Source organism: Bubalus bubalis, chromosome 19 (genome assembly GCF_019923935.1).
Source record: "Bubalus bubalis isolate 160015118507 breed Murrah chromosome 19, NDDB_SH_1, whole genome shotgun sequence".
NCBI classification, from domain to species: Eukaryota; Metazoa; Chordata; class Mammalia; order Artiodactyla; family Bovidae; genus Bubalus; species Bubalus bubalis.
Window position 1 is genome coordinate 25,440,358 of NC_059175.1, and position 26,548 is coordinate 25,466,905.

At 41.5% G+C, this 26,548-nt stretch overlaps 1 protein-coding gene and 1 long non-coding RNA gene across 4 annotated transcripts; one reads left to right on the forward strand and one right to left on the reverse strand.

Moving 5' to 3' along the window:
* Positions 1–16,058: 16,058 nt before the first annotated feature.
* On the reverse strand, positions 16,059–22,129 carry FST (follistatin). Of its 3 annotated transcripts, none has more exons than XM_006058302.4 (6): positions 21,641–22,129; positions 19,450–19,641; positions 18,794–19,012; positions 18,247–18,471; positions 17,339–17,566; positions 16,059–16,588 (listed from the first exon to the last, which is right to left on the reverse strand). In XM_006058302.4, exons 1-6 carry the CDS (start codon positions 21,723–21,725, stop codon positions 16,506–16,508), a joined length of 1,032 nt encoding a protein of 343 aa, XP_006058364.1. In that variant the 5' UTR covers positions 21,726–22,129; the 3' UTR covers positions 16,059–16,505.
* A 42-nt stretch (positions 22,130–22,171) lies between these two features.
* Positions 22,172–25,986, forward strand: LOC123330521. Its single transcript, XR_006546480.2, has 2 exons — positions 22,172–23,649; positions 25,652–25,986. It is a non-coding gene; the product is annotated as an uncharacterized LOC123330521 (long non-coding RNA).
* The last annotated feature ends 562 nt before the right edge of the window (positions 25,987–26,548 follow it).

A 26,548-nucleotide genomic window follows, 5' to 3' on the forward strand; every position in this document is an offset into this window, starting at 1 on the left:
TTCCTGACCCACAGATCTAACCCTTATCTCCTGCTTGGTAGGAAGATTCTTCTCCACTGAGTCCCTGGGGAAGCCCACTTCCTAGTTAGCCAGCCTTTAAGGCCCAGGTCAGACTGTCCCTACCTCTTCTGATGATATGTCTTTTGCTTCTAGGTAAAATTAATCTCTTTTTCAGATAGCCTCATAGCACTTTGTGTACTTTTCACAATAGAATGAGTAGTAGAATTATTCTGAGTTGCATCTATCTTCCAAGTAAATTAGAATTATTTTAGGACCAAGGATATGTCCTATTCATGTTGTTATCACTCACAAAGCCAGGCACATTTCTTTGTATTATAGTATCACCCAGCACAATTTTAATTAGTGTTTTAAAATTAATTAATTGATCTTGGACTTGTTCTCCTAGGCTAGATCTTTCTTTCTTCCTTCCTTCCTTTCTTTCTAGTACAAGGACTCCTTTGTAATCATACTTTTGGGGCTTTTTTTTTTTCCCTGAAAAACTGTATGGTGACAAAAAAGCTAATATAAACTTAATGGTATTTTAAAATAAGTTTGTGTTCTATTTACTACCAAAGAATCAGCAGACATAGGAAAAAAAGTGGATGTTCATCTGTTCCCAGACATATTATAATATTTGGTGTGTACATGAATTTGGGAAAACTCAGTGGCTTGCAAACTGCAACAGTTTTCTAGAAAATAAGGACCAATTGCCAGTTGTTGATTGGATAATGACAAAGAAATTTTAAACCATGTAAAAATGAGATTAATTTTTTTCAAAATATTCTGCCTTGCATTCATAGCTTTATTCATTCAGTGATTACTTATTCTGTACCACTTACATGCTAGACAACATCCTAGGCGCTGAAGAGGGACCAGGTTCAGTGCAGGTGATGAGAAGTGGTTGGATCCTGGATGTGTTGTGAAAGTAGGGCCAACAGGATTTAGGGGTCACTTAGATGTAGTGTGTATGGAGGAAGAGTCAGGGATGAATCTGAAGCTTCTGACTGGAGCAATCAGAAGAAGGGGGTCTGAGGATAGGGGTGTTAATAAGGAATTTGGTTTTGGACATACTAAACTTGAGATAATGATGAATCAAGAGAAGATGTCTTTAGACATATGCTAATGTGGGTACTTGATCAATGAGAATAAACACAATAAGACGTGTGTTAGAGCGGGCCTACGCCAGCTCATGAGAGCTGATTGTAACATTTTCAGGGATTTTGTAAACCAACTGTTAGAAGTTAACAAGATGTTATTAAAAATTAAGCTATGTAGGTACAGGTGTATTAGTTAAATTACAACTAAGTAAAAGTAATACCTATTTCAAAATGCATCATTTCCTAATCACTGTACTATTGTCTATGATGATGAGGTATACGCTTGCTTATGCACTGAAGTATACAGGAAACTGGTTCCATTCATTGCTTCAGAGGAGGGGAACGTGGTGGCTGGGGTTTAGGGGTAGAAGAGAAACATTCTATTCCCTAGATATCCTTTTGTTTCCTTTGAATTTCATAACACATGTATGCATTTCTTATTCAAATCAACAAAGATGGCTTTTTTTTTTTTTAAGTGTTTATGTGGTTTTAAGAACATGATATACAAGTAATCCTCAGCATAGTGTTGGGGGAAAGGAGGAGCAAAGCTCCTTCACTTTAAATTTGTACCAGTTTTGACTCTCTCTCTTTTTTTTTGGCCATGATGAATGGCTTGCAGGGTCTTAATTCCCCGAGCAGGGATCAGACCTGGGCCCAAGACAGTGAAAGCACTAAGTCTTAACCATTGGACTGCCAAGGAATCCCCTCATTTTGTCTCTTTTGAACACAATTATATTTCTTTATGAATATCCACTAACATTTATAAGAAAATCTATGATAAGCAGCTTCCAAATAGAAAGGATTTTTTAAATTAACAGTTGTAACCTATATACAAATAGCTCATGCAGCTCAATATGAAAAGAAAAAAATCAACCCAATCAACACATGGGTAGAAGATCTAAATATACATTTCTCCAAATAAGACATACAGATAGCCAAAAAGCACATAAAAAGAGATGTTCAACATCACTAATTATTATGTGTGTGCATGCATTATTAGAGAAATGCAAATCAAAACTACAAAAAAAAAAAGCTACAATGAGGTATTATCTCAAACTAGTCAGAATGACCACCATCAAAAAATTTTACAAACAATAAGTGCTGGAGAGGGTGTGGAGAAAAGGGAAACCTCCTACACAGTCAGTGGGAATGTAAATTGGTACAGCTACTATGAACAACAATATGGAGACGCCTTAAAAAACTAAAAATAGAACTATCATATAACCCAAAAATCCCACTCCTGGGCATATACCCAGAGAAAACCATAATTCAAAATGATACATACACCTCAGTTTCATTGCAGTACTATTTATAATAGCCAGGACATGGAAAACAGTCTAAGTGTCCATCAACAGAGGAATGGATAAAGAAAATGTGGTACCTATATACAATGGAATATTACTCAGCTCTAAAACGGATTGAAATTGTGTCATTTGCAGAGATGTAGATGGACCTAGAGACTGTCATACTGAATGAAGTAAATCAGACAGAGAAAGACAAATATCATATGATACCACTTTTTGTGGAATCTAAAAATGATAACACAAGTGAACCTATTTACAAAACAGAACTAGAGTCACAGATGTAGGAAGCAAACTTATGGTTACTAGGGGGGAAAGGCAGTGGGGGGGCGATGAATTGAGAGATTGGGATTGACATATAAACACTGCTATATATAAAATAAATAACTAATCTGTATAGCACAGGGAACTCTTCTCAGTACTCTGTAACTACCTATATGGGAAAAGAATCTAAAAAAGAGTGGATATATGTATATGTATAACTTATTCACTTTGTTATAAAGCAGACACTAACAAAATATGCAAATCAACTATAAATTGTCCAATAAAAATTTTTGAGAGACACACAATACAGAAAATAAGTCAAAATATGAAAAACTATGTGTGAACTAATATGGTAAGTTCTTTAGCTTCTTGTAATAAAGGATTTCTCTGAACAGATATTTAACATATATTACTTAATAAAAGATACATATAATGAAAAGATAAAAAATTATAACCTATAAACTTCAGGTTATGTTAATCTCCAGGCATGTTTAAGGAACAGTATGTGTTAGAATATTTGTTATACAAAATTACATTTATTTACTTTAATACATACGTTTGTCTTAGGAATTTGAATTTATTTAACGTATTTGTGATAATTAACCCATTGACTATGACCTTACTGGTTTTATTATATTGATACTTTCCATCACACAAACAGGATAAGTTCCTTTGTTAATCCAAAAATGTAGCAGATTCTGAGTCAGGACTTTTCTCCTCAGTTGAGCAAGGACATAAAACAATGCTTACGGCAGGCTCATTATCAAAAACCACGGTTGAAAAAGTTGTGCTTTCAAACAGATGGTGCCAAGGTTCTGGTGACAAGTCTGAACAGAGGATAGTGGAATAGATTGCTTTAGCCCTAAAACTGGAGTGTGCTGATGCCACAGGTAGAGGACTCAGGATGGACTTAGGAAACCTCTGTTTTGGTTTTCAGTGGAAGCTGCCTGTCTTTGCTGCCTATTCCCATTTGAGAGTGTGAAACTGCTGTCTTCACTATATTAAGTCTCAAAAAAATGCACTCGTTCAGGTGTATTGTGTAAGAATCCAAATTTCAGAAGCAGTGTCAGCAAAAGCAGTGTTTTTCAATGAAATGAGGTCAATCAAACCGAGAAGCAGTCACATGGTAGAGAAACTACTCTCTCCCTGAGTATTTTCACCTTCCATTTTCTTATATGAATTAGGGACTGACCAATCAAAAATCAGGTCTGAATAGGAAATCTTAGAAGATTCCTGTGTCTCTCAGGGTTCATGCAGGAAAAGCCAATTCACCTCTTGCCCCTGACCCCAAGGGTTTGCAGAACTTTCACACAGGATTTCCCTGGTAGCTCAGATGCTAAAGAATCTGCCTGCAATGCAGGAGACCTGGGTTCCATCCCTGGGTCGAGAAGATCCCCTGAAGAAGGTAATGGCTACCCGCTCCAGTATTTTGGCCTGGAGAATTTTGTGGACAGAGGAACCTGGCAGACTACAGCCTATAAGGTCAGAGTCGGACATAACCGAGCAACTTTCACTTTCACACAGGACAGAACTACTTGCAGTGGTGTTGTCAGAGGGTAAGAGAGTGAGGAAGCTAGGGCACCTAGACAAGTAACAGTAGAAAGACCTTACTTTCCTTAGAGAAAAGGAACAAGGGCAGGATATAGAGTTTCTGGACTCAAAGGGAACTGGAAATGTGTGGACTGGGCCTTCCTGCTTCTGCTTGATGGTTGCAGAGGGAAGAAGCTGCTGCTAGAGAGTCTGTGCTGAAAGGGAGGGGGCAGGAGCGTGTATCCCACATCTCTCTCTTCCCATCCTCTACTCTCTTCTCACTGTCCTGGTCAAACCTAGAGACAAACCACTCCCCATGGGGACATCTGCAGGGCTTGGCCTTTGAGGACGCAGAGCACGAGAGAGAACGATGGAGAATGGATGGGAGTGGAAATGCAAACAGGATAATCGGCACACTCAGCACTCGTTGCATGCATTAAAATCCTTGGGGCAAATTCCCAGATGGAGCAAATGGTGTATGCATTTCTCTGACAAGTAAGCGATTAGTAATCCTGGCCTGTGCAAACCCTAAACTGCCTTGGGCGATTATGGAAACCCTGAATGAACGTAGAGTTTTAAGGGAAGATTCTCTCTGGATATCTGCTCATTATATAGGCATATGCATCATTGTCATAGTCTGTTGTATCTTCCCTTAAAATTCTACTTCAATTCACATAGGGTTTCCATAATCTCCCAAAGGTAGTTGGGGTTTGTCACAGACTAGGATTACTAATTGCTTACCTGTCAGAGAAATGTTGTATATCATATTTTGAGACATATAATTAATATCCTAGATAAACAAGAAACTACTCACATAAATTCTCAAGTCTGCCCTCCCCCATTAAAGGAATTGAATGATCAAATTAAAATCTTTTTTTAAAAAGGCACATCCAACTTAAACAAAAGAATAAGAAACTGAGTTAGGATTGGAGGATTTTATGAAAGATCAAGATCTGTCAAGGAGGAAGGACATAGTTAGCTCTTTCCTTCTTCCACATTCTGAAAGGGAAAGCTGCAGTTTTAAAACTGTAATTTGTGAAAAACAATTTAATTGAACTAAAGAAAACTAGCATTCAGATGGTTAGGGCCTAGTTTTCCGCTGAGTTTCTAAGTGGAAAATAAAGCATATTTATTTGAGGAGTGAAAATTCTTCTTAAAGAAGGAATTATTTGCTCCAATCAGAAAGAGTGAGTGTGCATAAATATATTTGCCAAAAAGGTTGCAAACTTTTCATTTCCAAGATGAAAGACAGCAAGCAACACTAAAATAGTACCACAGATTAAACTGTTCTATGCTAATAATTCTCCTTTCCACATCACTTTACACCCAAAAGGGGAGCAAAAAATTAACTTCTGTGCTGATAGAAATTGGCAGCACACCAATAAAAACATGTGATAACATAATTAATTGCCTAAAGACTGTTAGTATTAATAGCCAGGTGGAGCCAAAATCATTCTTTCTTTCGGTAAATTTTTTATATAAATTTACTTATTGTCATTCTTTTAATTTTATGATAAATGTCTTCAGTGAAAAGTAGGATATAATAAGATTGGGATTTTTATTTCATCTGAGAATTTTCTTAGTAATGTTAAAAGAAAGACAGTGGTAAACTCTTTTTTTCCCTTTTCTCACCATCTCCATGGTAATAAAACTGGGATGAACATATGGAGTATTTCGGACTTCCCTGGTGGTCCAGTGGTTAATATTTCACATTTCCAATACAGGGGGCATAGGTTTAATCCCTGGTTAGGGAAGTAAGATCCCACATAACATACAGCACGCCCCTCTCCCAAAGAGATAATTAAAAATATAATAAATATATTTTAAAAGAAAGCATGGAGTATTTTTAATTCATGAAAAGAATCCTACTGAAGCTAAAATGACTACATTTTCCAGAGCTATAATTTCAATTTTTGGTTTGTATTTACTACCATCAAAGCTGATATTTAATGGCATAGAAATCTACAGTAAATATGAGTACACAACTAGAAGAGATGTTTTGAGTTGTAATAATGTGTATTTAAAAAAATCCATTCTTGTAAAGCTAAAACAGTTGTAAAAGTAGGTGAAAATATTAAATTCTTCCATTTAAATTATCTTGGAAATTATTTTTTAAAACAACTTCATTAAGATGAAATTCATATGCATTACAATTTATTTAAAGTGTACAGTTTAATGGTGTTTATATATTCACAGAGTTAAGCAATCATCACCACAATCAATTTTAGAATATTAAAAAAAAACACATTTATTTTTCATTGCCCCACCCCTGACCAACCACTAATCTTTCTGTCTCTATAGATTTGTCTATTCTGAATATATTGGCTAATTTTTAAAGGTACACTATTTCTCTGACAAATTCTGAATTTTATATTGATCTATTATATATAGATAAAAATTTGTTTCTGTTTTCTAATTAACTATTGAAACTTTGTATTAATTTTTTTATTTCTAATTTTTTTAAATAAAAAAAAATTTTAGCTGCGCTGGGTCTTCGCTGGGGCATGTGGGCTTTCTCTAGTTGCAGCACAAGGGTTCTAGGGAATGGACTCAGTAGTTGTGGTGTGTGGTCTCAGTTGCCCTGTGGTATGTGGGATCTTAGGTTCCCTAACCAGGGATGGAACCCATGTCCCTTGCATTGGAAGGCAGATTCTTAACCACTGGACCACTAGAGAAGTCCCGAAATTTTGTGTTAATTTAATACTGAGTTCAGGTATAAGATTTTTGAAAAAAATTACAGTTGATTCTCAAACTGCTGTCATAAAATATGAATAAATGACACCTGTGGGTTTTTGTTGAGGTGTAATTTTGATCTGTAAAATGTAAAGCACTTCAGGAGAATTTTAAACGGATTTTTAAAAAATCAATAAATCAAACAAAACAACTTTCAAAATGTTGATTTCATTTATATTCATTCCCTCTGCCCCTGAATTTGGTGAAGAAAAGTGTGTATCTTGATTTGGATACAATGTCATCAGGATTGGAGATCTGACTTTTCCATAGGATGATCTTTGCTAATAGAGAATTCTTAGTTTTCTATCAGTGTTTGCTTGAGGTTGAGTTCAGACTCCGCAGTCATTTATTTCTAAGTATGAGCTCCTGCACTCATCTATTAGAGGCTGGAGGTCAGAAAGCTTTCGCTTACAAAACAGTCTATTATTTGGGAAAATGCTTCTTTGCCTGTTATTGTCATTCTCTGTTCTATTTCTCTGTCCTCTCCATGTGCCTCTGAATTGTGTTAGGACAACGCAGTGTTTGGCGATCGTCATTTTACTGGGTGGAGAATTTAGCTGGTAGTAGATTGGCAACATTTTCCTGGTTGTTTAGTGCTTCTGAGAAAATATTCTTGAAACTTCCTGAAGTTGATGAATTCTATACTCTCCCTCTGGCTACAGCCACTTACAGTTCTACTTTTAACAACTTTATACCTGTCTTTGTTGAGATTATCTAGTGGTATTTACCTGTCATTGTGGCTGCCAAAGTCTTTGAGACGTTTTCTGTACTTTGTACTTCTCTAGGCTGAACTCTCTCCAGTACTCTTGCCTGGAAAGTCCCATGGATGGAGGAGCCTGGTGGGCTGCAGTCCATGGGGTCTCTAAGAGTCGGACAAGACTGAGCGACTTCACTTTCACTTTTTACTTTCATGCATTGGAGGAGGAAATGGCAACCCACTCCAGTGTTCTTGCCTGGAGAATCCCAGGGACAGGGGAGCCTGGTGGGCTGCCCTCTATGGAGTCGCACAGAGTTGGACACGACTGACGTGACTTAGCAGCAGCGGCATGCTGAATTCAACTTCTCAATTTAGAATTTAACCCTGCTTTTCCCAGCTTCCCTTCTTGGGGACTTAGTTTCACCAATCAGATTTATTCCTATAAGATTTGATTTGGAAGGAATCTGAGTGAGGAAATGGGCTTCTCAGGTGGCTCAATGGTAAAAGAATCTGCCTGCCAAGCAGGAGATATGGGTTCGATCCCAGAGTGGGTAAGATCTTCTGGAAGAAGAAATGGCATCCCACTCCAGTAATTTTGTCTGGAAATTCCCATGGACAGAGGAGCCTGGCAGGCTGGAGTCCATGGGATCACAAAGAGTCAGACATGACTTAGTGACTGAAAACATAACATGTGAGGAAAAGCCTAGTGAGGGACATCCTTTGTTAGGGGTAGGCTTTGCAGATCGATTGTGGAGGTGCAATTTCCTGATCATGTAAGAGAAGGTATGAGTGGCAGCTAACCAAATGTCAGAGTTCATCATAGCAATCTTCAGTCACCAGCTTTTGGATTGCAATGAAAATCATGATGATATGTTGATATCGGAATACACAGAAGGCCGTATAAATTGAAAAGTGAGGGAGTGGAGTATGGAACTCTTGGCTAACAAAGATCAGGTAGAAGAGTGAAACAAACCATATGAATTAAGGAGAACAGGTGACATGAGAGATGCAGGTATTCATCTCAAAGAGAGAACTGCCACTCTCTTCTCTGATCCTGGTGGTTATGCCTGTGTGGGCTCACAGACCCAGTGATCACTGGCTCTCAGATTTTTCAAGAGAAAGAGAAATCCGGATTTCTGTGTGGGATTTCCTAGTTTTAAAATACTGTTAACTAGTACAAAATTGTTTTACAGGTGTGTGTAACCAAATAAAATATAAACTGGATACAGTCCATAAGTTGCCAGCTTTTGATCTTGCTTTACTGGTGAGAAGAAAGCAGCACATAAAGAATGGTGAGATAACAGCAGGTGGGAATACAAAAGAGGATTTGAGAAGAGCAGAGTTGGGTTGACAGTATACAAATCAAAGAGTGATTCATTAGTTAAGGCGGGAGTCATGTCCATTGTGTCCATTGTATTGGGAGCTTAGAAGTCATTGATAACCTTTGCCAAACATCTTTAGATGCATAATAGGAGGAAAGACCACATTGCAGAGGGTTGAGGAATGAGGGAGAGGTGAGCTAGTAGAGACAGAATGGAGATTACTCCATAGGTTGCGTCTAGAAGGAGGCATAGGAGAGATAAGAAGGCTTTCTATTTTTTTTAAGGGCTAGCCAAGGCTGGCATGTGTGTTTGTGTGTTGAATTAGGCAAGTTTTACTAATTATTTCTATTTTTTATCCTTACTTTAAAAGTTCTTTATGAAACATATTTATAGGCTCAGATTAGTAAAACCACCATAGAGGAAGAAATTTAAAATTATGGAGAGAGAGCTCGATTAATAGAGTAAATTTCTGGAAGAGATGGGGGATGTGGTGGAAAACACAGATATGAAAATGAGATTCTTTGAGATCAGAGGGAAGGTTGTTACAAATGATATGGAATTGGGGAAACTTATGGTAATGCTGGCAGTGGAGGAAGCTGACATAACTCTTTCCTGATGGCAGCAATTTTCTAGTTGAGTAGATAAGATAAAGTTCACTGCAAGTAAGAAGAGTGGTGGACATGCTGCTTGAGGAGAGCGGTGATGGTATGGAAGTGAAAGGAAGGGAAATGGGTATAGAGAGTTGCGTAAAATAGGACTTTTAAAGAACCTAACTGAGATTAGATCCAATAATTGTATAAGGGCACCTAGTGGTATTTTTGGAGGATTTCATCCTTGCTTAGCAGCATAAGCATAGATGTGGAGAGGTTGATTTCACTGATCCATAGTTAGGATTTTGGCCAGAGAATGTGGGGAAATGGACACAAATTCATAGAACCAATGTTCTAGTGAGAGAATCATTGAGGTAGGGAAAGATAAGAGGCCAGGATGGATAGAATGTCAAAAAATTTTGAAAGGGCCTTCCACTCTTGGTTCAGGCTATAGATCTTGGGGTATGGTTGCATCTGGATGCATTCCGAAGAGGATGTCACTTAATGTTGTTTCCATTTCATTTGATTGCTTAGATCTCCCTGTTCTTAAAAGAACTTAGGATCAGTTGAGTAGTAGTCTTGGCTTCCTGACCCATGGATGAAGCTGAAGCGCTCTTCTAAAAAGGTGATGTAGAACTCCTAGAAGGAGCTCTAGGCAAGTGAAGGGAAGGAAAGTGGATCAAATGTCAACTGAAGGGAGGACCAGGGTTGGAATGTTGCTACTCTTCATTCAAAATTCATGTCTCTTATTAATAAACTTGCCATGCAATGCATATGCCTGGAAGGGATGGTAAAGGCAAGTTCACAACTCCTAGCCAGTCCAGCTTAAATCTCATTGGGATGTCCCATAAGGAAGTGGAGGCTGAGAATATTCTTAGGGAAAATGTGCCTTGTGATATCTATGGCCAAGTGCTTTTACCACCAGCAGGTACACTCCTGCAATGAAGGCCAATTAAGTGTGGGAATCCTGGCCCAGGTCAGGCTGAGGGGAACAGGATTGAACACAGCTCTGCTGTAGCCCTACCAGAGACCCATGCAAGAGTATTCTGGCTGCCTTTGGAACATTAGGCAGCCGATGCTCACTCAGAACTTGAAATGATTCTAGGGCAGCTGTTCTCAAATTTAAGCATGCACAAGAATCACCCAGAAAGCTTGTTAAAACATAGATTCTTGGACCCCAGGTGAATTTTGTTCAATGGCTCTGGGGTAGTGCTCAAAATGTTGTATTTCTAACAAGTTCCCAGGTAATGCTGATGCTGCTGGTTCAGGCACACCACCTTGAGTATCGGCTCTGTTTATATTTGTGAATTTTATTGACTGGGTCCTGGTTCCATATACCTAGTAAATATATTGCCCTCAATCTATTTTGATATCTTTTCCTGGGACACTAAGTCCATAAAAGACTGTAAGGCATTTCAGGCATTGGTTGCCTTTTGAGTAATCCGGTTCTTCCCTTGTCATTGACCCATAAAGCCCACAGCAGTCTCAAGAAACTATAGAGACTGGCCTTTGCCTTGGTCTTTCGCTGTCACCACTGTTTATGGGATGCATCATGACCAGGAAATCATCCCATAATTTTTTTTTTTTTTCATGGTGCTGGAAAAGATAGAGATCTCTTAAAACCTGAATGGATATATAGCCCACTGTCTTCCCAGGCTTCTGACTTTGCTGCTGATTTCTTGCCTGCTCCAACTTCTTGAAAAAAGCTTATACTCGTCCTTTAGCCAGAGATCTTTGTCCTTAGGGGATTAATACAAGAGACTTTTGGTGGGAGTAATCTGGCTCCTGACTGTACCAGTTGGTTCCTGGGCCATATTCTTAAAATAGAAAAATGACAAATTATAGCTCTGCCAGGACTACATTTGGTGTAATCCGGAGAATATGTTTCTAAGTGTCTGAAGGACTCAGCCACAGGAATCTTGATGGTACCAGCCAAGATATCTGAGGTCCAAGGATGGCAAAACCCAGGGACCATCCAGTACTCATGGGGGGATTCCAGCTAAATTGAAGCTGGGATTTGGACATGTCTGGGCAGGTCTGCTGAATACGCAGGGCAGGCATGCCTGGAGTCTATTTACATGACAACTTTTGGCTGGAGAAGGATTGTTTGCTGATCTGAATGGAAAGTGGGATGGGAAGAACAGAAATGTGTCTGTCTTAGGACCCAGGTTTTGAAAAATGTTTTTTTAATAAATGAGTTTATTAATTAAATAATATATCATCTTTTATATCAAGATAATTGTACAAAATTCAGATTATATTAGGGTTTTGCTAGCTTGGAAATAATTTATTGCTATCTTTAGGAATCTGTAGTCCTCATGTAGGAGATCGTATCAAAGTTAAAGACAGATTTAATTTAATTTACTTACCACGGATTGTATTGGGCGCATGTATGAAAAGACAAAAAGGCATGTTTTGTGGTTTTGAGAATGTTGTGCCATTGAATTTTTTCTAAATTTCCATGAAAAATAATGTATCTCCATCTGTTATTTGAACCGTGAACTTTTGCTATAGCAGCTAGAACTTCGTGATATTTTGTTAAATATTAACATGGCTAAAATAGTTTAAAATTTAAAATAAATTGTTTACACTTGTGCTTCTGGTCTTGATTGGTGCCATTCCTCATTCATTGTATTTCCAAGGTAGAGAGGTTGATGAACCACAATTCCACCCCTTTTCTTTTTGGCTGTGCTGCTGGCCTGCAGTGGAAGAGCAGAGTCTTAACCACTTGACCACGAGGGAAGTCCCTTTTCTTCTTTAATAACAAGTAGTACAGTCCTACAGGACGTATTCACTGGCTGTCTTTTTACATGCCAGGCACAGATCTAAGCACTTTATGCAACTTATTTCTTTTAATCTTCAGAACACTATTATGAGGGAGACACTTTTATTGTCCTGGGTACATACATGGGGAAACTGAGGCCCAGAGAAGTTAAATTCCTTGTCTAATTAATATATAGCCAGCAGTGGGGGGGAACTGAGGTTTTGGGTGTTGGCAGTGCTTTAGCAAACTACTAATTACTCTAAATTTTAAGATGGCTATGGAAAAGAAAAAGCTGTTTCTTGGTATGGTTTAGGTGTCAGAAATTCTCTCATTGCCTATTTCGATTCTCTAGCTTTTGCAGTCACTGGAATTATTTTCCAATCTTTTGGTCATGTAAAGTAATTTTTTAAATGACTCTATTTCAGTTGCTTTTCTAGAGACTGAGAAAAATAGTCTACTGTGCATCTCTTCCTGAGAATGATTTTTTAAATTTCTAAACATTTAATCGATATGATTCCAAATTATAGAAAAGTTGCAAAAATATAGTATTAAAGATATCCATATACATTTTACTCAAATTAACATTTTACTCTACTTCTTTTGTCATTTGTATGCTCTCTCTGAATACATATAAGGGGGAAAAAACCCTACTTAAAACTGTATTTTTTCTTTGTAAATCACTTGAGAGTGAATTACATACATTTTGGTTTTTCCCCCTAAATACTTTAGTGTGTCTTTCCTAAGTTCAGAAATATTCTCTTGCATGCATATTACAGTGATTAATTTCAGTAAATTTGATATTGATACAATGCTTTAATTTATGGACACTATTCTAATTTTGTCCAGTGGCAATAATATTATAAAGTGCACTATCCCCCTTGGGTACAGGATCTACTCTAAGGTCAAGAGTAGTTGAGCTGCATTGTTTGAGAATGATTCCAATTATGCCAGATTTTATTTTGTTATACCCATATGGGCTTCCCTGGAGGTATGGTTTAGGTGTCAAAAATTCTCTCATTGCCAATTTCAATTTTTTCAATGCAAGAATCTGCCTGCAGTGCGGGAGACCTGGGTTCGATCCTTGGGTTGGGAAGATCCTCTGGAGGAGGGCATGGCAACCCACTCCAGTATTCTTGCCTGGAGGATCCCATGGACAGAGGAGCCTGGTGGGCTACAGTCCATGGGGTCGCAAAGAGTTGGACACAACAGAGCGATTAAGCACACAGCACACATACCCATATAGCAGATAAAAATCTTAATTGAAGTGGACATCTGATGAAAATTAGATCCCTGATAGATTTTTTGCTATTTTTACTTGTTATTTTGCAATTCCTAATGATGATTAGGATGTACTCATACCAATTAAAACTAGTTACTAGTAACTGTTTATATTAATTACTTTATATGCATCAATGAGTCCTAACTGAAATTCTAACAGTAGCCTAATGGTATTAACCTAATTTTAATTTTAAAGGAGAATTCTATTTTTTAGTACTAATTAGCCCATGGTCAGAGGAACCCGATAGGCTGCAGTCCATGGGGTCGCACAGAGTCGGACACGACTGAAGCAACTTAGCAGCAGCAGCAGCAGCAGCCTAATACAGGATTACTGGAAAAGTCAGAAACTCCAAGAAGGAAAATGAGAAACTGTCTGATGTTGGAGATGAATGATTGATGCTGACAACTATGAAATAAAAAAATTTTAAATAAATAATCCGGATGTTGTTTAAAGGGCAAGCTGTTGATTTTATCACTCACCCTTGCCAAGACACACATTGGTGCCTGTTAAATTTGACGTTTTCACTCTGATGTCAATGGCAACTTTAAAGCATCTGTAGCATCCCAGGATGAGGTAACAAATCAATTCCAGGAAGGGATGTGAAACCAGCCTGCCTGCTGTTTCCTTCCCTGAGTGTTCAACCCTAGTGGCAAGCCGGTAGCTCCCAGACACTACATTAGTTCCCATCTTTGTCTTTCCCTCGGTTTTTGGCAGCATTGGTCTTCTGCACTTCTTCTCCTTTCTCTGGGAACTGGTGGCTTAAGGCTAACAGCACTGACAGGCCCCTAATTATTATATGAACTCTGCCCACCTAAGAGGCCCCTCTGCGTCCATCAAATTTTGCATTTGGTGACCACAGTTGAGAGCCAACGGTCTCCTATAATTCTCTAATTATTTATATTACAGAGGGTTTTCACAAAAGGAATAAACTTTTGGAAAGAACTAGGGTCACAGTCTGTGAAAGAATATATTTGTTCAGCTATGTTTGTAATAGTGACTGTTCTTTGCTCTTTCCTCCTATGGTTCTAATCCTCACTTCTTTGCATCTTGTACTTGATATTTTTGATATGCTTAGGCAATGAAGTAGCACAGCAGTTGGAAACTTGTGACTATCTAGTTATGTATCACTATGTATTACAGTGTATTACTGGGACAACCAGTTGAGGCCCTACATGCCAATCTGAGGCCCTAGTAGTGTGACTTGACTAAAACAAACTGCAAAACATTAATACATGTCCTCTTACCTTGAAAGTGTCATGATTTACTCTCCATGAACCATGACCATTGTGGAAATGCACCCCTGCTCCATCTTTACCTGAAAAAGTCTCTAGAATTTCAATATTATACTGCCTTTATTTCTGTAGTTGACATTCTGACCTAGGTTGTGCTGCTGTATGTGTCTATTTTTACTTTTCCTTGTAATGTGCTTTGTTTAAAGATTTAAGATCTACTTTATTTAGATGAGGAAAGAGAAAGGGTGCCTCTGGTTCTGGAGATGAGCTTGGGACAAAGATAGCTAAGAATATGATGTTATTAAAGAGGAAACTTTAGGCTTGGCACATTGCAAGGAGGGACATCTACAGTTTCCTCTGGTGCTGAGTGGAAAGTATGCCATCATTACTACAAAGGCGTGGATGGACCTCAGATTCCTTTTTCCTTTTGAGGTGATCTGTAATTTACCTTGGAGTTCTTACTACCCTGGTCACTTAATTTCAGTGATAACTGTATTTCTCAACGAATGTATCATATACATTTTTACTCAAAAGTCCTAACAGCTTCTTTTACATCATCAGCAATTGAGACCATTGGCTTTTTAAAATTTTTTTATTTTTTCACTCATCATTTATTTACAAATACACATTATAACTTTTATATACATTGCACATTTACATGGTAGAAAAGTATAAAACTATATATTTAAATGAATTTATATTTAACTTGCCATGTTTGAAAATATAAAATTGCATCAGAAAAAAGTATTATGAAAAGCAAGAAACCTGAACTGATAAAGCTTTGATATACTTTTCATGACACATTGGGTGAAAAGAACTAGTTGAAAAGGTACAGCAGACTAGCTTTTAAAGGAAACACCTAACATAAGGTTGAATGTACAGCATTCTCCTTCTTTCAGGCTCCTGACACCCATATCACTCAATTCTTTGGATCTGTAACATCTTAGAAGTACATGATTAGAAACCCAACACTGCTATCACCACCTGCCTCACTGATGTCTTCATCACAACCAGAGAACAGAAATAGGAGTTTCCTCAAAGGTGTATCCTCTGTACCTGCTATCTGAGTCAGAGTTATAATGCCTTTTGGTCAGTCAAGATTCCTTGTAAACAAAACCCGAGGGATCAGGTATGTACAGAACAGGCAGCAGAGAATCCAATAAATAAACAGGACAGAAACTGACATGCAAGATGGTTAAAGTGGAAAAGAGTCTAACGACAGGTAAATGAAGGGAGACAGATGAGTGAGTGAATAGTAAGGAATGGACTTAAATGGTTTACAAGGAAAAAAAAAAGCTTTTACTTTACAAGCAAGAGACCTCACAATAAATAACAACTGCTCTTCCTTTCACGAATAAATTTCTTCAAAAACAAGGTGTACAGTCAACCAGACATTTTATGTATAAATTATAAAACATGACACAGTATAAATAAATGTCTACAAGTCTCAACTATGGGCCTCATCCAGTAGACCTCACAATGACTGCCTCTCCGGGTCCAGTGAGTAACAAGGTGGCCTGGGAGAGAGCTTTAGGACAAAGGTCCTTTATGTATAGTTTTCCCCCCAAATAAATAGGCATACACTTATTTACAGTATGGACAATGTATTTTTTTTCTTTTACTTTTTTTCTTTCCTTTTTTTTTTTTTTTTTTTTTTGCCTAAAGGCTATGTCAACATTGAACATTGGTGGAGGGTTTACCACTCTAGAATGGAAGATATAGGGAAGCTGTAGTCCTGGTCTTCATCTTCCTCCTCGTCTTCGGTGTCTTCCGAAATGGCTAGATGGGGGAATACAGGGGAGCTGCTGTTTAAATACGGACAACAACAGCGCAGAAGCAGCTCAGTGTATGTTTTCAAAGCCCTCTGTAACAGCCATATTACAGCGTTGCATTTTTATGTGACTTGCAGTAAGATGCTGTTTTGTTTTTGGCATCTGCTGTTATGTAACAAGTTTTAAAAAAACTTTTTTTTTTTTTTTAAAAACATTATCTATGAAGTCAAAAACTGCAGAAAGTTCTGAAGAATCAATGGCTCAGGTTTTACGGGCAGATTCCTGAAATTAGATAAAAAGCGCTCTTGTGTTCTAGGTATAACTGCTTTGGGTCCTTAATTTAGTTAGTAGGGGCAACTGCGCAAAGCAGCAGCCTATGTGTGATAACAGAAAGCTGTCTTTGAAAAAGAAAAAAAAAAAAAAAAAAAACCTTTGAAGTAGTTAGTTCAGATTCAAGTGTTAATAAAAGCAAACAGCAAAGCACACTACTAAAACAAAAGGAATTAGGGGTAGATGACTGGAACGGGCTATTTTAGAGGTGATCTTGTTGATGATCATCAAACAAGTCCTAAAGACCCCGAAACATTTCAGGTGATTTTTTTTGCGGATTGCTGAATTGCTGGTGCACTTTAGCAGCTACCTAACTTAAATAGAAGTGGGCTTATCTGGGGGATGTTTTCGTGCTTTCTAAGTCTCCATTCCCTAGGACTTGCCTGGGAAATCCTTAAACTGCGGCAAGGTTAGAAATCACACTTACAGTTGCAAGATCCGGAGTGCTTCACTTCCAGCAGCACGCCCGAGGAGCAGGCCGCTTCCTTCATGGCACACTCGCTAGCATACGTGGCATTGTCACTGGCACAGACAGGCTCCTCAGACTTACTCTCAGGGCACAGCTCACCGCAGAGCGAACACCGGCCTCTGCCAACCTTGAAGTCCCATAAACACTTTTTTCCACCAGTGCACTGGATATCGTCACAGGACTTTGCTTCTAGGATATAATACACCTGTGATAAGTAAATCCATTCTCCTCACCTTGTCCCCTTTCTCTAGGCTTCTATCAATAAATGAATAAATGTAAACATATAAAACATATTTTATTATTCATTAATGGGGCTCATGGAAATACTGTGCAAAAACGCTCTATAAAACTGAAACACACACACACATACTCAAAACTCCTAGTTTCCTCTATACTAGCTTAATGCATGAAAATACTGTAGTATTTTCTTAAAACAGGATTTCATAGTATCCTTCAATTAAATATGTATTTGATTACTTCCCACAAGTGGGATCTTTAAAAAAAAAGAAACAATTCTATCAGTTATCAGAATCTGATAACAGATTTTAGGAACTGTTAAGTAATTATTTCTTGCTTCCAGCAAGTCTAGCACTTTAAAAAATGTGTAAAATTGAGTGAGTTCTTAGATTTCTAAGAAGGAAAATTGTTTCCTGTGTCTTGCTGGCATTTCAATATGTATGCCAATGCATCCAGAAGACAATGGTTTCCTTAAGGTGGTCATGACAGTTTACCGACTTTGATGAAGCTAGTTTCGACTTTGATGGAGCTAGTTTCGGGAAGTTTGGGGTTTATTTATTGGTTAAGCTCACAGTTTTATCACAATTATAGCCTTTTTCTCTTTTCCTTCCTCAATCCAGAATACCTACTGATACACTTTCCCTCATAGGCCAATCCAATAGATCTGCCCAGTAGGCAGGTAGCTTTTCTCAGGTGACAGGCACTGGGGTAGGTCACTCCATCATTCCCACAGAGATACTGTTCAGAGGAGGTGGGCTCTGGGCAAATTCTGTTACAAGTCACACAGTAGGCATTATTAGTCTGGTCCACCACGCATGTAGAGCTGCCTGGACAGAAAACATCCCGACAGGTCTCTGCAACAAAGAGGGAAATACATTAATATTAAACACGTTAATAGGTACCTTCTTCCGGACTGAGCCACTGGACAGTTTCAAGGAAATCATGAAACAGAAGCATTCAGCTTTAGGAACGCACTTGGGTAGCTCTGCAGTTTTTAAAAGAAAACTGAGACTCTAGGTTGAACCTTTAGTGTATTAAGGAATCTTTAGAATATAAAGTTAGAAAGGGTTCCTTTATTTGATATTATTATTATTAGGCTATTACGCCCATCCCAGGGGTCTTGCAGCGGGTCTACCTCAAGCAGAAGGCTGGAGGGAGGGGTCGGGTAGGACCTACTTTTACATTTGCCCTGGTACTGGACTTGCAGCTCTGGCTGCTCTTTACATCTGGCCTTGAGGAGTGCACATTCGTTGCGGTAGGTTTTTCCGTCCAGCCCACACACCGGGCCTTTCCAGGTGATGTTAGAACAATCTGGGGCACAGACGCAGCGGGGTTTGTTCTTCTTGTTCATTCGGCATTTTTTCCCGGGGCCACAGTCCACGTTCTCACACGTTTCTAGGAGTTGGAAAGAGGCAGGGATTAAAACCAGGGTCAGGCACCATGCAGGTTAGCCAGGAGGGCTGTGGGTGCCTTGCGCAATCCTGCAGCCAAGAGTCTGAGCCCAAGAGGCTAGGCTGTTGCCCGGAAGTTGAGAAGAGGGAAGGGTGGGGGACAGTGGGCTGCATTCCGTACCCAAATCTCCCTCAAAGAGCAAGGGTTGGCTGGCTTCACCGCCACATTTGGCTAAGAAGTCCGAGAACCTCTGGCGACCCTTGTTTTGCCTGTAGTGTGTGACAGGAGATTCAGCCCGAATGACTTACCAGGGCTGGGGGTGGTTAGGGGGAACCCACGAACAAAGCTCTTCCAGTCCCAAACCCCGGCTGGGCACTGGGGAAGCTGAGGGTAAGACGCCCTCTACTGAGGGCCTGCAGACTGGGGAGGAAGAGCCCTACCTTTACAAGGGATGCAGTTGGGGGCGCCCCCGTTGAAAATCATCCACTTGAACAGCGTGTTGTCATTTACGTCCTCCTCGGTCCACGAGGTGCTCAGGCGGCCAGTGCTGCAGCACTCCTCCTTGCTCAGTTCTGTCTTGTACAGGACCTGACAGCGGCCGTTCTTTGCTTGGCGGAGCCAGCAATTCCCAGCTGCGGGGAGACAGGGGTGGGGAGGTGGGCAAGTGAGCCGGCGGCGCCGGCTGGGTAGGGGGAGGGAGGCAGTGAGCCGGCAGGGGAAGGAGACCCGGCGGGGATGGGGAGGGAGTGAGCGTGGAGGAGAGACGGCAGAGAAAAAGCAGAAAATAAATCAGAGGGAGTGAAGGGGTGGAGAAAGGCGAGGGGTGGAGGGGGGGGACCAGATTGAAGAGGTGGGAGGTGGGCGATGGGGAGGGAGGGCGAGAGCGAGAAGCCCGAGCGCTCCAGCCATATCAATGTCAGTTACCAGTGACCCAGACACAACACGTGCAGCTTGCATTGACTTTTACTAGACTGTTTACTTTTATTCGTCCCATTTCATAACCTGCAGCGACTCGAAGAGCAGATTAAAGAACCTGACAAAAACAGGATGCGACGGATGTTTTTACATGTCGGTTTCATGTAGGCGGTACGGGGATTATTTGTGACAGGGGTTAAAAAAGTAGAACTTAAGAGAGAGAAAGAAATGAGAGAGAGAGAGAGAGAGAGCGAGAGCGAGAGAGACCCAGACAGACAGACAGACACACACACACACACTCACACACACACATACAGCAACAGATCACGCAAAAGGCACTTCTGAAAAATGAAAGCAAAAAAGCAACCGGGCCCTGCCCGGCGCTGCCCCTCGCGGCCTCGAGGCGCAGCCCGCCCGACGGGCCGTTTTGCAATCCGCCAGACCCAAAGGACGCCCGCGGCCACCGCGATCTTTCGAAATCTCCGAGGGCTATTTTCCACGGCGCCCACGTCCCGGGCAGTCAGGCAGCGCCTCGCTCCGAAAGGTGGGCAACTCAGAGCAGTAGTGCGTCGCAGGCGGCTAGGGGCTGTGCCCAGGGGGCCGTATACAACACGCATAAAATAACGCTAAAGTCAGTTAAGTTCCAAGTCGGCCTCAAGAAAAGTACTGGGGTTGGGGGCGGGGGAGGGGGGAAACAAGGTGGGAGGGGGACTTACTATCGTTTCATGGTTATATATACATATATATATATATATACACACACACACACACATACACACACACGCATCCCTGTATCATACCCACCGAGATTATCTTTGCAAGTAGCCCCCGCCCCTCCCCCCACCTTCTTCCTTTTTAATGTTCAGATTTTGGTCAGGAAGACGTCTTATGAATTATCCATATAACTTTAACAATAATTGGACCGCAAGCTGCTATTATTATTTTAAAAAATTCTGCCCAAAGACTAATGGAGATAAATCTAATAAAAAAAAAAAAACTAGAAATTTGCTCTTATTGCATCTCAGAATTTAAATCAATTGTGGGTTCCTCACTGTTCTACAGAAAGTTAACAATCAGGAATGAGGCAAAAGGGAAAAAAATTGTAAACTTTTCAAAACAGTCCGGAGTAATTTTTTTTTTTTTTTTTTTTTGCGGGGTTGGGGGGAGGGGGTTAGAAGAAGCATCCACTAGGCAGAAAGCTACTTCCCTCTAAAATTTTCGGCACCCTCATTTCCAAGTTTGGGCAAAGTTTCTGAAACCACGTCCCGCAGTCACCGAGGAAATTTCAGTATTCCCCCCCTCCCCACTCAGTCATTTTTTAAAGTATCCAAAAGATGCAGGAGGGAGAGAGGTTAGATTGCAAATGGGTGGATTGCAATCTTCAGGCTACCGATGCTTATCCCCTTCTTCAGAGCCAAACAGGGGAGATAACATCTAAACTCATTAGGTCCAGTACTTGGAGCATCTAACCCTAACTACTGAGAGAGACTCCAGCTCACTCCCTTTCCTTTTAAAGGATAACCGCGCTCCAAACTCGGTTCCCAGTCCTAAAGTGTCACTGCCTTTAGTTCTCCCACTCCTCTCCATCCCGGATTCGCTAAGTTGGTCCAACATCTTCCGAAAGCAGAGTTGCTCAGAACAGACCCGGTGGAGACGCCCGAAAACTACAAACCCCTGCCCTCCGCCGAGCCTCCCTGCGCATCCCGCCTCGCTTACCCTGGGCGCTGCGGTCCTCCATGAACTGGCAGAGAAGCAGCAGCAGGAGGCAAAGCCCGCCGGGCTGGTGCCTAGGACGGGCCATCCTGAGGGCAGGCGCGGGGTGAGGAGCGCGGCGGCACGGGGAGCGGGCGCGGTGGCGCGGGGAGCGGGCGCGGCGGCGGGTGGCTCTGGCAAGCGGTGCGCGTCGCAGAGGCGAGCGGCGGAGGGCGCAGCTATCCCGGCGTAGCCCAGCGCTTGCCGCCGGCCGCCCTCGCGATTCAATGGACGTCAGAAGCCAGGCGCAGCCGCGCTTTAAATCTAGACGGGGGTCTCCACGGTTTGCGGTGGGCGGTCTCCCAGTGTGTGGGGCAGTGGGAGGGCGGCCGCGAGCGAGGGTGTGCGCGGTTCCTTGGGGGTGGGGAGCTTTTAAAAGTTCAGTGTGAATCAGGTGACATTTCCCACCTTCTGAAACCCTTCCCAATTATCTGGTGGAGGTGCCCGAAATCAAAGCGGCAGGAGGGGAATCGCCGAGTTCTTATTTGCGTAGGAGCGAGAGGGAGGGGGCAGGAGACCCGGGCGCGGGGGGGTGGGGGGGACGCTTCGGGGGTGGGGAGTGGGGAAGAACACCCACTTCAAGTCCTGCACGCCGCCGCTCGCTGGCAGCGCCGGCGGGCCCGGGGTGGCGTGTGTGTGTGTGTGTGTGTGTGTGTGTGTGTGTGTGTGTGTGAGTGTGTGTGTGTCTGGCGCGGTGAGGGCGCTGGAGGCGGCGGCGGGCAGGGCGGAGCGGAGCGGGGCGGCGGGGCGGGAGTTGGTCTTCGCAAAGCCGCTCCTCCGCTCCAGGAAGACTTCGCAAACGCCCGGAGAGCCCCGAGCTGCCTTAATACCCAGCCGGAGGTCCGGTCGCTGCCGTGTTAGGCCCCCGCAGCCTGGCTGGGGGACCCCGCGACGTTGTCTGTCTGGGTCTGCGCGTGCCGAGCGCCGCGGCCACCCCCGAGCCCAGGGTTGTGGCTGGGAACCCCGGGCCCCGGCACCTTCCACCCGGGGCAGAACCTGGCGGAGACGCGGCCCTCCGTCTCGACGAGTTAGAAGCGAACAAAAATGTTTAACACCTCGGCCCGGGCCTCCCCCCACCGTCACAGTCTCGCCCTCTCCTTTTCTTTTCTCCCCTTTCACTTCGCAGCTTCTGGAGGAGTCGGAGCCCGGAGCGGGGGCGCCGACGTAGGCGGTCTACCCCCCTTCCGCGGCTCGGAGACTCCCCAGTTTCTGTCCTGTGTCTGTCTCTCTCACTCCCAGTCTCCTTCTCAGTCTCTCTCTCGGTTCGCGGAATAAAAAAGATTGCAACATCGATAATGAACTTCTGTAGCCTCAGTTTATTAAGTACAGTGCCTGGCATTCTTCGCTGAAAGTTGGCGGGTCTCTCATTTATAACATTTTTGGCACCGCTGAATGAAACAGAGGAGGCGATATTTCCTTTTATATAAAACGATTACTTCACGGAAAATGCTATATTGTTTATTCCAAAGCTGCCTTTTAAATTTCTATTCTTTTCGCTTCTGGAGCCCGAAGAACAACAGACAGTGAAGTATGCAGACAAAATTCTTGGACATTCGCAGGTCCCTGGGATTTTGTTCTACGGATTTCAAATCCGCCCCTCTTCGCCCCCCACCCGCCTACCTCCCCTCTCCCCGCCAGACGCCCCCCCCCCCCCACGCCTCCTCTCGCCCTCCCACCCCCCAACTTCCACCACCCGCCTCCCACCCTCTCCACAACTGCAAATAACTCAGTGATAACAGATTTTTTTCCACCAACTGCAGGAGATAGTGCTAATCTTTTAATAAAAGATCCCATTACAATGGGATCTGTCTGGACAGACTATAATAGATCCCGAAATACAGCCGTGCTAATATTAGAAGACAGTTGTTTGGGTGCCTCTCAGACGGGCCCAAGCCCCCCTTTGAAAGTGGGCATGAATCACAAAGCCCCGCGGCCGCCGCACCTGCACTGCGCGCATTCGGTGCAGCAGGCTGGTAAAAACGGGTGACCTCGCCGCTGCTTTTCGCTTTATAATTACCGTCCCGAGGACGAGAGAGGAGGGGCGCGGGCGGTCCGGGCGGGGTGGGGTGGGGGCGCTGGCTTTTGCTCACTTCAGACGGCTCTGGGGGCTCCACATCCTTCTTAATCTTTCCAGATTTATTCTTCCTCTCTCTCTTCGCTCTTCTCTCTTTCCCTCCCGTCCGCCCACCCCTTCTCTTTTCTCTTTCCCTCCCTCTCCCCCGACTCTGCTCCTAGTCTCCCCGCTTTTCCCTCCCCTCTTTCTTTTCCCGTCTTCCTTTCTCTCTTCCCTCCAATGCAGCATTAATGTAGAGTTGTTTAGTGCCCTCTAATGGCAGACGACATTAACAATTAATAGCAAACTGTCCCCTTTGCAGGAGCCGACACTCCATGGCAGAGTTCCAAAGTTGAATTTATTTCTTCTTTATTCAGGCAGATGGATATAGTGCTTATATAGTAATGTGCTGGAGGGAAAGTTTGTTTTCTCCCTTTCGAGTCCTCTTTCCCAGGGAAAACTTGGTTGAAAGAAAGGGGAAACCTAACAATTATTTTTACGCAACTATTTTTTTTAATCAGGGAGGGGTATGGGTATAGATTTGTCTTTTAATAGCAGCAAGAGATACAGCTTCTGTTTTATCAAAGTTTATCAAATGTGTGTCTAGGGTTGGAAAATAAATTCGATATTCTAAATATATAAATGATCTTAGATAGTTGGATCTCATGGTAGTGCTACGAATAGCCATTAAACATTTTAAGACCCAAATGTAATTACATGATTTTATATTGTCTCCTGTTTAAGTATATTTCTTGGTCCTGAATCTTCTGTAGCCTCTGGAAGCTGAAATTTTTCACTTTTGGGCCATGCAAACCATTTAAATTCTCTCCCGCTTGTGAAGTCATCTTGCCTAGAGGTCTGTGGGATCATATTTTAATGCATTGTTTATTTTCTCAATACTTTTGGGAAGATCGGTTTAAAGACCACAATTTCCTCTTATTTTATAACCATATAGCAGTGAAAATAGTGATGTAACTTGAATGTTCTCATTATAATTTAACTTATTCATTCACTATACATGTGCACCCAGAATATATTGACATAAAAAGAGCATACCCAGTATGACTTTTGGGGGTAGTCTATGTGGCTAAATTAAAATTAGAATAAAAGTAATTTTGAGGGTTTAAAGATATTTGGATTTTTGAATTTTTGGTTTATTCAGATGGTTTGTGTATTTAGAAACAACTCATATCTCAAGACCTTTCTGAATTAACTTAATCCAAGGTATGACCACACAATTCCAGTATGATGGGTAAAAAGAAAAAATTCTGTCCCTATTTTATTCTTTTTTTTAAAAACAATTATTTATTCATTTCTGGCTGTGCTGGATCTTCGTTGCTGTGTTCGGGCTTTCTCGAGTGTCTAGTTTGCTCATTGCAGCCGCTTCTGTTGTTTCAGAGCATAGGCTCTAGGTGAGTGGACTTCAGTAGTTGTGTGTGGCACATAGGCTCAGTAGTTGTGGTACATGGGCTTAGCTGTCCCATGGCATGTGGGATCTTCCCCAACCAGGGGTCAAATCTGTGTCCCTTGCGCTGGCAGGCAGATCCTTAACCACTGGACCACCAGGGAAGTCCCCTATTTTATTCTTTGTCTACATAGTGCCAAGTGCTCAGACCGGTCATTTGACTAAACTCACCACATTGACTAGTTGCTTTGGCATCATGTGATTGTCTAGGCCAAAGCAGACACAGTTGCTTTTATTGTAAAAAATGCCACCACTCACAGGGGTGACCAAGCGTACCAGAGGAGTACCAGAGGCAGACCCAATACAGGATTACTTCTTGCCAAAAAGAAGGTAGCTCTGCCGGTCAGGGTTGAGGTCATAGGCAAACACTGTGGAAAACGTAAGTGCTGTGTTGCTTGCCTTTGTGAATAAGCAGTTTGGTGTTTGTTTAGTGATACAAGCTCATCCTGTTTTTCAGCTGCACCTTGGATAGTATTGATCTGTTTGGGAGAATGTCTGCCCCGAATCGGCACAGATCAGTCATCAAGATTCTTGTTGGCCTGGCATAATTTTCTAGCCAATTGTAGGAAATGAGACACAGGTCAATATGGTCTCATCCGGGCCTCCTGTGAGCATCAGCAAAAGAGTCATCCAATTTCTGGGGTATGAAATGGTATCACACCTGTTTGGTGACATCACAGAAAAACAGCTGCTATTTCTTTTACTGTTTTTATCTCCTATAAATGTTAAATTTTGGGTTTGTAGATGTCTAAATGTCAAGGGGACATTTTAAAATAAAAGTGCCTTCTTTCATTTGTGTTGTATGCTTCCAAGTTTGACTTCTTATTTTTTTCCCTTTCTTCTCTGCCAAAAAAGTAAATGTAAATTATGAGAAATACAATAGGACCACTTTGTAACTGACTTTCTGGGCAGTGCACAAAAAGACTGCTGTTCTCCGATTGTTTTTTGTCAGCTTCAAAAGCTATCTTCCTTCTGAAGTTTATAAATTTAAAATATTAGAGTTTAGCAAATAATTCAATCTAGCTCCCAAGATACCTATTTTAAATCCTATGAAATGGTTGTTTGAACCAGAACTGACCTGGTTAAATTTTAGTCCCTAAAAAGGGAATATGGAAGGGGTATGTGAGGTTACATAGGGAAAATTTGGAAGTCATGGAGTAGCTTTTGCTCTTTGCCTTAAAATTAAACGTTGCACTTTTTTGAAGTTAGGTATTTTCCCAAATGATATTAAGATTTCAGATGCAAATAATCAATCTTGATTAAACAGGAGAATTTAAGCACTTGAGAAATAGACTAAAGTGATATTAAAATCAGATTTTATTCTTCTGGGTACAAAACTGGTTACTTAATGTGT

What these genes read in the sequence shown, in the direction of transcription:
- FST (XM_006058302.4), bottom strand. Translation starts at nt 21,725, where the DNA reads ATGGCCCGTCCTAGGCACCAGCCCGGCGGGCTTTGCCTCCTGCTGCTG. An exon ending in GGAGGACCGCAGCGCCCAGG is followed by an intron (nt 19,642 to 21,640) that starts GTAAGCGAGGCG and finishes GTCTCCCCGCAG; the next exon opens with CTGGGAATTGCTGGCTCCGC. An exon ending in GTACCAGGGCAAATGTAAAA is followed by an intron (nt 18,472 to 18,793) that starts GTAGGTCCTACC and finishes TCTTTGTTGCAG; the next exon opens with AGACCTGTCGGGATGTTTTC.